Source organism: Rhipicephalus sanguineus, unplaced genomic scaffold, assembly GCF_013339695.2.
Source record: "Rhipicephalus sanguineus isolate Rsan-2018 unplaced genomic scaffold, BIME_Rsan_1.4 Seq216, whole genome shotgun sequence".
Classification (NCBI taxonomy): Eukaryota; Metazoa; Arthropoda; class Arachnida; order Ixodida; family Ixodidae; genus Rhipicephalus; species Rhipicephalus sanguineus.
Genome location: NW_023614789.1, coordinates 135,023 through 147,469, shown reverse-complemented (window position 1 = coordinate 147,469; position 12,447 = coordinate 135,023). Strand labels below are relative to the sequence as shown.

Genomic DNA, 12,447 nt, shown 5'->3' with positions numbered 1-12,447 from the left:
ATGTATAATATAAGCATACGACCAGTAACCCTCGGCTATCGCCCGGAGAATAGGCGCCAACAAACTATTGAATTACGCAGTACGATCGCCGCAAGTTATCTATAAAATGATAATTTCTACGTGCTAAATAAGCATGTGCGTGCAATAAATATCCATCAGGAGCACATTAAGCTGTCCGCGCTTCCACTCCTATAACCGTCCTGGCCTGTGGCTGTGAATGTCATTTTCTGCTGAGTCTAACAGCAATACCAAGAGCGTTTCACAACATATAATAAAATAAGTAAGTTATTGAGAAAATTTCAGAATAGGAAACAAGCATTTCTCAAAAAATATCCTGGATGGTGACGTTTTACATTGCAGCTTGCATGCACCACGTCAAGGGAGTTCAATTTATAAAATGTCCTGCAAGTAGGGCCTTCAATGCCCCAATTTACAATTGGAAGACATGAATAACAATACGTCGGAACAAGTATTTAGCGCAAGGAGAGAGAGAGAGAGACAGAGAGTGGTAAAATCTATTGCATTATTGCTGTCATAAATTTCGGGAGCTCTTCGCTTTTTTTCTATTAAATGTATATAAGGAGAGGTTGGTGCCAGTGCGTGGCGCCGGCTACTCCTCTTGCACAATGCTCTTTGGCAGTTACTACATGCGTATATAAAACTTCTTAAAGTGATTTTTCTCACGAGCAGGTGAAGGCAACGAATGCAGTAGTCCTTATACGCTGCTCGGATATTTTACTTTGCAGTTCGCAACAAAAAAAGGTACAGCTAAGTATAGCTGAATAGGCGGCAATTTTATCTGAACAGCTTTTTTCAGTGAATCTAATTATCCAAAAAAACAATAAAAACATCGCAATAAATCGTACGGTTGGGCGCACACACTTTGAACGAAACCCGGGAGTGGTCATAACTAAATATTTTGCTGTTTTGTACAGAAATACTTCCGTTATATCTACATCCTATTGTGCTGTACGGATAGCAGTGAAAAATCGATATCGGCCGCTATTGAATTTCGGGCTACTGAATTATTAATCTTAAAAATAATACGTATTTTCCCTAGGCCTTTCGCAGTCGGTATATTTCATCTTCAGCGTGGCGCATAATTATAGAATTAATAACGCGCGTACCAAGGACTTCCTGAAAGCGGCCTTATTTTCAACCGGCGAAAATAAGATAAGCCGGCACTTTCAAACAGCGGGGGCCTAATCTTTGGTCAAACACGAGTCAGCACTCACTCGAACTATTCATTTAAATGAGGATGGCTGCATCTTACTTTCCTTTGGGTTTATTTCCTTGGGATTCGAGAGGTCACTCAAGCACTGTGTAAACTTAAACCCGATATTTTCTGGCCATCTATTCATTCCAACGCTATAACAGCAGGCAGTCCGCACATGGGTGTGTTTGTGCGTGTGCCTGCACGTGCATGTATGTATGTAGGTACGTACGTACGTACGTACGTACGTATGTATGTATGTATGTATGTATGTATGTATGTATGTATGTATGTATGTATGTATGTATGTATGTATGTATGTATGTATGTACGTACGTACGTACGTACGTACGTACGTATGTATGTATGTATGTATGTATGTATGTATGTATGTATGTATGTATGTATGTATGTATGTAGGTACTACGTACGTACGTACGTACGTATGTATGTATGTATTTATGTATGTATGTATGTATGTATGTATGTATGTATGTATGTATGTATGTATGTATGTATGTATGTATGTATGTATGTATGTATGTATGTATGTATGCGTTGTTATCGGCTTCAAGAACAGGTGGGTTGCACCGCTGTTTGAATTTCAATAGCATAGAATAACGTATCCTATTCTAAATGCTTGCAGAAACGTCATAGTGTAAGGAATGTTTAAAACGTCAATCGAAAAATGTCCAGAAGGAGCGTGAATTAAGCACATTTCTCCGCAATAGAAGAAGAGAAGTAGATGAAAAGGAAACGCAGGGAGGCTAACCTGGCGCGAGTGAGCGGTTTGCTACCCTGCACAGGGGTGAGGAAATAGGGGCAGGAAAGAGGACAGGGAGAGAGACATAAAATGAAAACGAAACGCACACGCAAGACGTTCCAATCCGAGCCGTTCTGAGAGTTGAACGCAAAATGCGCAGTAGCGCTTGCACAGCCTTTTTCTGTGACGTTAGGTCAGGTCGATGGCGCAGGCCACTCATGAGCACAAGTGATTGCGGTGAAGTTGGTACGATGTTTTATCCTCTTCTTATATGTTGTCATGATTTTACGCCGTACCGAATCTGCACTCGCGAATTCAAGAGAGATGCTCACGATGATTTGTAACACTGCAGTATATCGAAATGTTAATTCTACCTAATTGTGCAAAGCAATGGGAAAAATTTAATTAGAGCCAAAATAAAGTATTGCACATAACTCTTCAATGCACCAGCACCATAACACGGTAATTCCTCCACTAAACTGGTAACTAAATACATTCGCGTTGTCTCGTTTAAACGCTTCAGAATTCGTAGTTTTACAAAACGGGGATGTCGATTTCCGGTGAGAAGTTACGAAGTTGCAAGCTTCGTTCCTCACTGAGTATCATATTTTTTTCATTTGTGATTTTGCCATCAACCTTGAAAACTTTAAAAATAACTGTTTCCAACAAATACTAAACTCGGTTTGCTGTTAAATGTAGCAAGTTTTATAAAAGCAGAACAGTTCAAAGCTTACCTGTAGTTAGGTTACACATTATTTCCCAAACCAATAAGCAAATTTTCGGCAGTACCAAACTAATAAACCTTCTCTTAACGTGTAAATAAAAAAAATATTCAATGGCTGAAAATTGGAAAGACAGTCTTGGAGCGAAGGCGGCAGTATCGAAGGATAGTGAGTACTCGATTCATCCCACCTCCTCCACTTGTATAGTATAGTGAGAGGTATTTAAACAAGATTTTCGATCTAGCAAACCTCCCTGTCTTTTCTTCGTTTAATATCTATCTATCTATCTATCTATCTATCTATCTATCTATCTATCTATCTATCTATCTATCTATCTATCTATCTATCTATCTATCTATCTATCTATCTATCTATCTATCTATCTATCTATCTATCTATCTATCTATCTATCTATCTATCTATCTATCTATCTATCTATCTATCTATCTATCTATCTATCTATCTATCTATCTATCTATCTATCTATCTATCTATCTATCTATCTATGTTATTAACTGCTTTTGCTTTGCAACGAGCAATTGCATATTGCATTGCAAAAAAGCAACTGCGACATACAGCATAAAAAATTGCTTTTTCTTCTGATTTACTGATGTAAGTTAGGGCCAACAGTGCCGTCAGTTGCGAAAGGTATAAGTGCGCCGATTTCCCAGTGAAAAGTGTCACCATGACGACTGCGCAGACCCTGCGCGCATCACCAAGATAACGGAGCAAGTGCTGGCCGGTGCGGGCGAGAACGCCTCGCTGGCATGCGCCGCGGACGCGGACCCACTGACGGACGATGTGGTCCGGTGGCGGCGACCAGGTTCGACCTCAGGCACCGCGCTAAGCTGCTGCTCGAGCGCGGCCGTGCCTTCCTCACGGTGTTCAACGTGAGCAGGGAGGACGAAGGCCTGTTCGAGTGCGTCGCCCACAACGGACTCGGAAGCCACGTCGCACGCGCCGCCAGGCTTATCGTGAAGTGTGAGTTCGAAGCTTCGCAAGCTTGGCGGGACACGGATGATCGCAGGGGTCCAATTGCCGCCCAGCTATATTCTAAAGAATTCCTGTTCCTCTCTTTGTGCGAGTTCTGACTTGCCACATATAGATACAACTTTGATACACGTTATAACTCTCTTTTGGACATCATTATGCCTTTTTCAGAGAGTCGTGGGAGGCGCGTCTCTCTAAAAAAGAGCGTGTATCTTTAAGGAGAGTTATGTGGCGTAATAATAATAATTGTTGGGATATTATGTCCCGAAACCACGATATGATAATGGGGGATGCCGAAGTGGAGGGCTCCGGAAATTTTGACCACCTGGGGTTCTTTAACGTGCATTTAAATCTGAGTACGCGGGCCTCAAACATTCCGCCTTCATAGAGATGCGGCCGCCGCGGCCGGTATTCGATCCCGCGACCTTCAGGTCAGCAGTCGAGCATCATAACCACCAGACCAACGCGGAGGGTTGGTTATGTGGAGAGTCAGGGCTCTCCGGAAAGAGTAACAGGTAATCTCTTTTTCTTAGATTGTATAACAACATGAACCTAACACATAATGTGGCCAAGAAAAGCACAGCGGGTGCATAGCTCCGGGACTTTAAATGTTCCGGATTTTTTAACAGCCTTGCAAATGCCAAAATACTGAAGCTAAGAGATATACATGCATGCTGAGGGCTTAACCGAAATCGCTGTTTCCTACCTGCAAAAATATGTCTTCAAAGCAGAGAAAAATGCTCTTAAAATTTTCCTGGTAGGACATATGGCGAATATTACGGCGAAGCAGCTGAAACAACAGGGCGGTGAAAGAATACACAGGACAAAGCGCTGCCTTAATTGTGTGTTGTCCTCTGTGTTCCTGACAGTTGATTTATGCTGTACAGAAATTGCGTGCCTACGCGAAAGTGAATATTGTCAAAGGCAAAGTAATCCAGGCAATTAGTTTTCTGGAGTTTCCGGGAACCTTTAAGCCGACGAGCACTAATAAAACTTCATTTGGTCCTAGTTGGTGCATTTTCTCGGGGTTAAAGTTACAGCGTAAACTCACAAGACGCCCCACGAAAAAAAAGACGACACATGCAAGCGCTGTTTTACTATCAACTGCTTTATTCCTTCATACGTCAATTCATATATAAGCCACAAAGAAACACTACCGTACATGCGCACGCAATAATATCTCTATTTCAGAAGTTAAACAACGTTGGCAGCCAGTGCGTCAGATACGCGAACACATGAAATCATATTCAGACGAGTGCATGGACAACGAAGTGTCACTGATAGATAGTTGAGCTCTTTTCCTTAAGGCCATCCGCGCATGCTCGTTCTCACTTCTGCCTAGGATCGACGTCCCTTCAAATCGCGCCTCACAGTTGCAGCAAGAATTAATATGAGCAACAAGACACGCTCCTCTATCAGCATTCTTGTTAACAGTGCTTGTGTGTGTCGCGTGGCGTCTAGTGTGTTTGCGCTGTAACTTTAACCTCACGAGGGACAGTCATCGCGCCATACACACTAAAAAACGTAGTCTTGAAAGGAGCGACACTGTAGTGGATACTGCTTAGCGAATTAGGCCAGCTGTAAAACAAAAGGCCACCATCGAGCGCAACGTCGGTAACAGTTCTTCCTCTTGGCGCAGTCAAGGCGGCCATGCTTCAGGCCCGCGAGACGACGCTGGCGGCCGAATTGGGCCGGCCGCTGTCGCTGTCCTGTGCTGCCCAAGGTGCACCGGTGCCCGCGTTCGTCTGTCTTTCGGCAAGTGTCGTTGGACGGCGGCGGAGACACGCGGCGAGTCGTGCGCAGCGAGCAGGATGACGTGGTGCGCTGGAAGTCCACGTTGTCCGTCGAGAGGGTCGAGTCCGGCGACTACGGCCGCTACACGTGCACCGCGCGCAACGAGCTCGGCTCCGACTGGTCCCGCTTCACGGTGCTACCCAGGGGTACGTCGAGAACCCTTCGCTCTCGGGAATAGTGCGCCGATCATTCTCGACGTATATTTTACTAACAGCATGATGAAAAACTACTAGGAAAGGAAGGGACGACACGAGCGATGATTCACGATTGAAGGTTTATCCTTATAATCATCATCATCATCATCATCAGCCTGTCTACGCCCACTGCAAGGCAAAGGCCTCTCCCATGTCCGCTAATCAACCCGGTCCTGTGCTTTCTGCTGCCACGTTATACCTACAAACTTCTTAATCTCATCTACCCATCTAATTTCTGTCTCCCCCTCACGCGTTTGCCATCTCTTGGAATCCAGTCAGTTACCCTTAATGACCACCGGTTATCCTGCCGACGTGCTACGTGCCCCGCCCATATCCATTTCTTCTTGATTTCAACTATGATATCCTTAACCCCCGTTTGTTCCCTGACCCACTCTGCTCTTTCCTGTATTTTAAGGTTACACCTATCATTTTCCTTTCCATCGCTCGCTGCGTCCGTCCTCAATGTAAGTGAACAACTCTGTAAGTCTCCAGGTTTCTGCTCCGTTGGTAAGTACCGGTAAGATGCAGCGGTTATATACCTTCCTCTTGAGGGATAGTGGTAGACTGCATTCATGATTTGATAATGCTTGCCGAATGAGCCCCATCCCATCCTTATTCTTCTAGTTATTTCACTCTCATGGTCGGCTCCGCGGTTACTACCTGTCCTAAGTAGACGTAATCCTTTACAACTTCAGTGTCTCGCCACCTATCGCAAAGCGCTGTTGTCTGCCAACATTGTTCCACATTACTTAGTTTTATGCATATTAATTTTCAGACCTACTCTTCTACTTTCCGTATCCAGTTCAGTAATCATGAGCTGTAATTCGTCTCCCCCGTTACTCATCAATGCAATGTCATCAGCGAATCGCAGGTTACTGAGATACTCTCCATTAACTCTTATCCCTAATTCTTCGCAATCTAGGGCCCTGAAAACCTCCTGTAAACACGCGGTGAATAGCATTGGAGAGATCGTGTCTCCCTGCCGTACGCCCTTCTTTATTGGGATTCTGTCGCTTTCTTTATGGAGGACTATAGTGGCTGTGGATCCGCTGTAGATTTCTTCCATTATGTTATATAGGCTTCGTCGATGCCTTGATTCCGCAGTGCCTGCATGACTGCTGATGTCTCCACCGAATCAAATGCCTTCTCGTAATCTATGAAGGCTATGTATAGGGGGTTGGTTGTATTCCGCGCATTTCTCTATCACCTGATTGATAGTATGAATATGGTCTATTGTTGAGAATCCTGTACGAAATCCTGCCTGGTCCCTTGGTTGATTGAACTCTAATGACGTATTAATTCTGTTAGCAATTACTTTTGTAAATAGCTTGTAGACAACGGACAGTAAGCTGATGGGCCTGTAATTTTTCAGGTCCTTGACGTCCCCTTTCTTATGAATCAAGATGATGTTGGCATTCTTCCAAGATTCTGGTATCTTCCCCGTCGAGAGACACTTCGTATACAGGGTGGCCAGTTTCTCTAACATAATCTCTCCACCGTCTTTCAACAGGTCTGATGTTACCTGATCCTCACCACCTTTAAATCACACATACGTATAAAAAGAAAGTTAACAACCCTGTGCGAACCAATGTGACAAGAATTCGACGCCCTCAATCCTTAAAGGGGCCCTGCAACATTTTTCAGCATGGTCAGAAAACGCTGCCGATCGGTAGTCGATGCTCCTGAGAACATGTGAGCCAAACGCTATAGCGCAGCACGCAGCCTGGAATTTACAATTAATTCTCAAGGTCAGCTAGAAGTCGCTCACTCTTCAGTCGACAAATGATATCATAATGCCCAATGACCTCGCCATAAACACAATGTCCACGGCCATTGGCTTATTTGAGCATCATGAGCTACATAATTACCGTGGCCGCCGCAGGATGCTGCGACGTGCCCGCGCGCTCGATCGCGATCACACCGAAGGTAAGCCGCGCGTTCAAAAAAAAAGTATTTAAGGTCATGACGCGCGCTGACTAACGGACCACGGCCGCTCAATGAATCATTGGGCGACCGTGAACGAACACAGTTTCTTGCCCCTTGTCATCCTCTTCCTGTGTAGCTTTCAGCGCGCTCTCTTGCACGAAAGGAGAGAGAAAGCGCCTGAAGCGTGCTACACATCCCTGTAACTCCGCTCGTGCTTGACGGATTCTAAATATTTTGCGGCAGTCGATTCGTGAGGCAATAAGCACCTTTCATGAAGCGATTCGATGATTGCTTGGGAAAGTATTGCAGGGCCCCTTTAAAGAAAGATAGAAAGTTGCAGAGAGCCCCTAAGCATATTCTTATGAGATGACAACGCGAAAGCGTTTCCTTTGACTAGGTTGTTAGGGAGGGGTACTGCAAAGTTGTGTTGCGGAATTGTGTTATAAGGGATAAGGCAATGTCGGAGGCCGAATTGTGTTGTAGAATGTTGGATTCGTTCAGCCTAAATCGCTTGCTCTTCCTGCATCCGATGTGTGCCGATCCCGTCGTGAATTCGAGCCACACACTTATTTCTCCGTGAACGTATTTCTGCACGTACAGCAGCTTTCCGACCGCTTCGTCGACGAGTCCATCGAGCACGTCAATGTTTCGCACACTATTTCACCAATATTCAAAGTTTAGCGTTAGTTTGTTGAGCCGGTTTCCTATGTTTGCCCTACCCAGCCCTTCTAGAATTTGCCGACTTGGTTGTACAGCATACACTTTCAATTCACGCTTGTCCCTCCTCGTTAAGGGAACTATTCGTAGACTAGTGTTCTGCCGTTGTCGACGCTATATATATATATATATATATATATATATATATATATATATATATATATATATATATATATATATATATATTATATATATATTACAACGTCCACATCAGGCTCACTGCAGCTATGCATGCTTCTGAGACAGTATGCCTCCATTGAAGTTGAAGGCCAACAGATACGGCGGACAATGGCGCGCTCCCTTCGAGTCGGGGGTTCCCCTTCTGCTGTTTTATACTGAGGAGATCGCTCTCTCCTAATCCGCCCCTGCAAGTTGCTGCGGCTGTTGTAAGCGCCGCGGCGTGGAGAGGTCACGTGACCTCTGGACATGGGTTTTGTGGACGCCCGGTGGGTGCACGTTTTCGCCAACGTAGCGAAGTAACGCTTTTGCTTTGGAAACACAAACACGGGGACTACATGTTTATCAAACAGTCGCCCTAGAAATTTGTTTATTCGCTATTTGTTGACGCTGATGCCTCACTAACGCACTTTACTCCACTTTGTTTAATCTAATGTGAGGGTTATGAGTATGAGGCGTGTATAGTACCTTGTGTGTCCGTGCTGTTTGTAAAATATGCATGTGTACCGATTCGTCCAATCAGATACCCTTCTCTATACGCAGGCAAACCCGAGCCGCCCACGGCCGTGCGTGCGCTGAACGTGAGCCACTCGAGCGTGCTGCTGGTGTGGTCTCCCGGCTTCGACGGAGGCCTCGAGCAGCAGTTCCGTGTGCGCACGCGGCGGCTCGGAGGAGGTCCGGGCTCCATCCGCTACGAGCACACTGCTGCGGCACAGGGAGTTTCCGAGCTGCTCGTGATGGGACTCGAACCCGGCGTCGAGTACGCGTTCAGCGTGCAGGCGCGCAACGCGCTCGGCGAGAGCACCTTCAGCCGCGAGTCACCCGCCGTCACGACGAAAGGTAACGAGCGCTGATCGACCTTTAGCTTTCAAGCAGCGCCAAGTGTAAAACACTATATGTACAGAACATGATATGAGAGAAATCACGAGTGCTCACCATGCGAGCTACTGCGAAAACGGTATACCATTCAGTAGCTTTCATCAATGGGATGTTGATCCATAGGTAAAATAGCGCAAAGGAACAGGGACTATAGACACAGGACTAGCGCTGTTTCCTTGCCGTGTTTCCTTTGAACTGTTTTACCTATGGATACGTACAAACTGGCTCGCATTCAGACGCTATTAAGTTAACTGTATTGGTAAGTCTGTGTGTGATGTGTCGAAGAGAAGCTAGGGGTTGCTTAGCCGTCAGATCATTTTCGGCGTATATCAAAGAAATCTATACCACACCACACACATGAACAAGTTTATATGCGTGTGACCAGCTCCACCGATCTTTGAAGAAGGACAAGATGAATAGCTTAGGTGAAGTGTTTGCACAATAAAATTGCCATTTAAATTGGAGTACACGAACACGAGGCATCACGGGTAGGCACACTGGTGGACACATTCACGTCCGCCATCACCGACGGACGTGACAGCTGAAACGCACGTGACTTCTACTGGCAGCGTTCAGCTGGCCTCACAGCGGAGCCGTCATGGACGCACTGGGTGGACGCCAGGCGACGGTGGCACAGTACCTGCTCGTCACCGTGGCTGCATGCGCCACGCTGCTACTCAACGGACTTCTGGCCGCCTGCCTCGTACGCCGCCGTCGGAGGAGGAGACGGCGGCTTGCCGGTACGCTGCTAATAATACAGCGCTCTTATGATCACTTCAATGTGACAGCATTAAGCCGGGTACTGTAGGGTGATTGGTGTCGTAGATTGTCACTGAAAGCCGTTTGGTGAGAGAGAGAGGGATGCGATAGCCTACTTTCAGCAATATTCAGTTAGTTTAATTTATGAGCAATTTTCGGCGAAAGAAACAAATTATTTCCGCAGTGAAAATTCCGGAATATGTCCATCAATAAACGAAGAATAAAAACAGCGCTAAACACGGGACGAGAAGAGGACACATACACGGCGCCTTCTCGTCCCTTGTTTAGCGCTGTTTTTATTCTTCGTCTACCATGCAGCATCAACCAGCCCAATGAAGCACATTGTTAAAGTTCATCAATAAACTCGTATTAAAAAGTAATCAGTTACACGACACCTTACAATTAACAAACTTAGTTCTTAATATTTTTATTTTGGAATCACAAGAGACATATAAATTTGAATCCGCGCAGTTCCGCCACATGTAATGGCTTCCTTTCCGCTACAGCAGGACAGTTCAGCTTAATCAGTGCATGTCATCCAAGCTTTCTGGTTAAGGAACACAAGCATGTCAACTTTCTCGCCCTTCAGCCTGCTCCTCCTGCTCCATCATATACCACGCACTCAGGGTTGATTTTATGCTATCGAAAGTACCATCGACAGTTCTTCATAACTACCAAGGGGTCAGGAGTGCGGCGCTGGGAAGGATGTGAACGCCGGCGATTACGTCATCCTCGTGATAGCGCAGTCGCCATTATCGGAAAAGAGAACACATGCACGTTTCATAACCGAAACCAGTCATATCCAAAGAGGCCGCTGCTATGGTCCTGAAGTAGGAGCTTATTCAGCGCTGCTGTTCTTTTTAGGAGCGGAGCTCCTTATAACATCACCTGGTCGGTCGTCGCTCCATGCGGCGTGTCCCCGCCGTCGTCTCCCGTATCATTCAATAGATGGCGTTGTCCTATAGATATGCATGCAAACTGCAGTTGGGTGACGATATACTAGATGGCGCTGTCCCATAGAGATAGAAAAAAAAATAAAAGAAATAAATAAATAAAAAATAAAAAATAAATAAATATCATAAAATAAATAAATAAATGAAGGAAAAAAGGAAACAGGAAAAATAATCAAAGCGGCGTATCGCTTTGATTGCTGCTGGGCGAAACCACTGAACATTTCACGGTGTAACCATGATTGCTTCAGGAGCTTCGCCCAAGCTCTTCATCATTCACCCGTGGATATGCTGTAATTTTTTTTTATTCGCAGCATCTGAGAAGAATTCTGTCGGCCCTTCAGCGGACATGCAATTCTGCAATTCGGCAAGCCACGAGTCCACCTCGACGGACCCATGGGCGACGATGATGTTACGTGGCCACGCCATAACTGTAAGCACAAAGCACAAGATTCGCAAAGTTTTCTTGCCACAGTACCAGCGGCAGCGCAATTAGCATGCTAATGGCACTATTATCTAAGAACCTACGGGTTATGGAGTAGCGGCGCATTAAATCCAGATTATAAGGAAAAGTGTGAAGGCATTTCCTAGTGGATGCTAAGTATTAAAAAAGGGCAAATACCTTGCGTACCCTGTGCTCTTCTGCTAACGTTTAAGCTACGTTTCGGCTAACACTATTCACCGAAGTCTATGCTGCATGTGGTTGATACAAGCAGGCTGCAATGTGTTCTAACCAAAGAGATGCGCTGTAAACGGTACTTTGTTGGTAAAGCAAGCCTACAATAAATCTACGTCTATATAATATAACACGTAGCGCTACCTTTCCCAGTGCTGCATCAAATATTTGCCACCTTAAAGAGCCAGCCCTATATAATCGTGAGTCTGCACATTAAGAAGCTTATTATTCGCCGTTTGTGATATGGGTATTTTCTTATAGGTTAATGTTAAATACGTGCACTGTATTTATGGGCCTCGTACAGTGAAATGTTAAATGTGCCCTTCTCTGCCTGGGACAGCCCATATAGTCTCCCGGAAGCTGTCTCAGAAAAGACGCGTACACACAACAGCGCTTGAAGTCGTGTCAACTTTCACAGATAATACCCACGTATTTTTGCAGGAGATACCTCCTAGCGAAGAAGAACCAACCATTGATGAGACCGAGCAGTGCTGCACCGGTGTCATCTATGCGCCCTCGGCAGCAGCCCTTCCACACGAGTCGTTCGACCATAGTGAAGCACTGCTACCGCGAAGCTCAAGTCACGCACCGTGTGCGCAGGACTCCATTGTGCGCGCAGTACCCAGCCATCCGCAGACTGCGGCGGTCAGCTGCGTTCTCGGAAAGCTGGGCAGCCACATGGTGTGA

At 45.6% G+C, this 12,447-nt stretch overlaps 1 protein-coding gene across 1 annotated transcript in view; it reads left to right on the top strand.

The window, feature by feature from the left end:
- Positions 1 to 12,447, top strand: part of LOC119376741 (nephrin-like) — a 36,561-nt gene extending 24,114 nt beyond the window's left edge. The window contains 8 exon segments of the mRNA XM_049411474.1: positions 3,399 to 3,521; positions 3,524 to 3,679; positions 5,328 to 5,435; positions 5,470 to 5,628; positions 9,040 to 9,336; positions 9,945 to 10,115; positions 11,399 to 11,517; positions 12,202 to 12,447. Of these exon segments, the coding sequence (XP_049267431.1) occupies positions 3,399 to 3,521; positions 3,524 to 3,679; positions 5,328 to 5,435; positions 5,470 to 5,628; positions 9,040 to 9,336; positions 9,945 to 10,115; positions 11,399 to 11,517; positions 12,202 to 12,447 (1,379 nt within the window).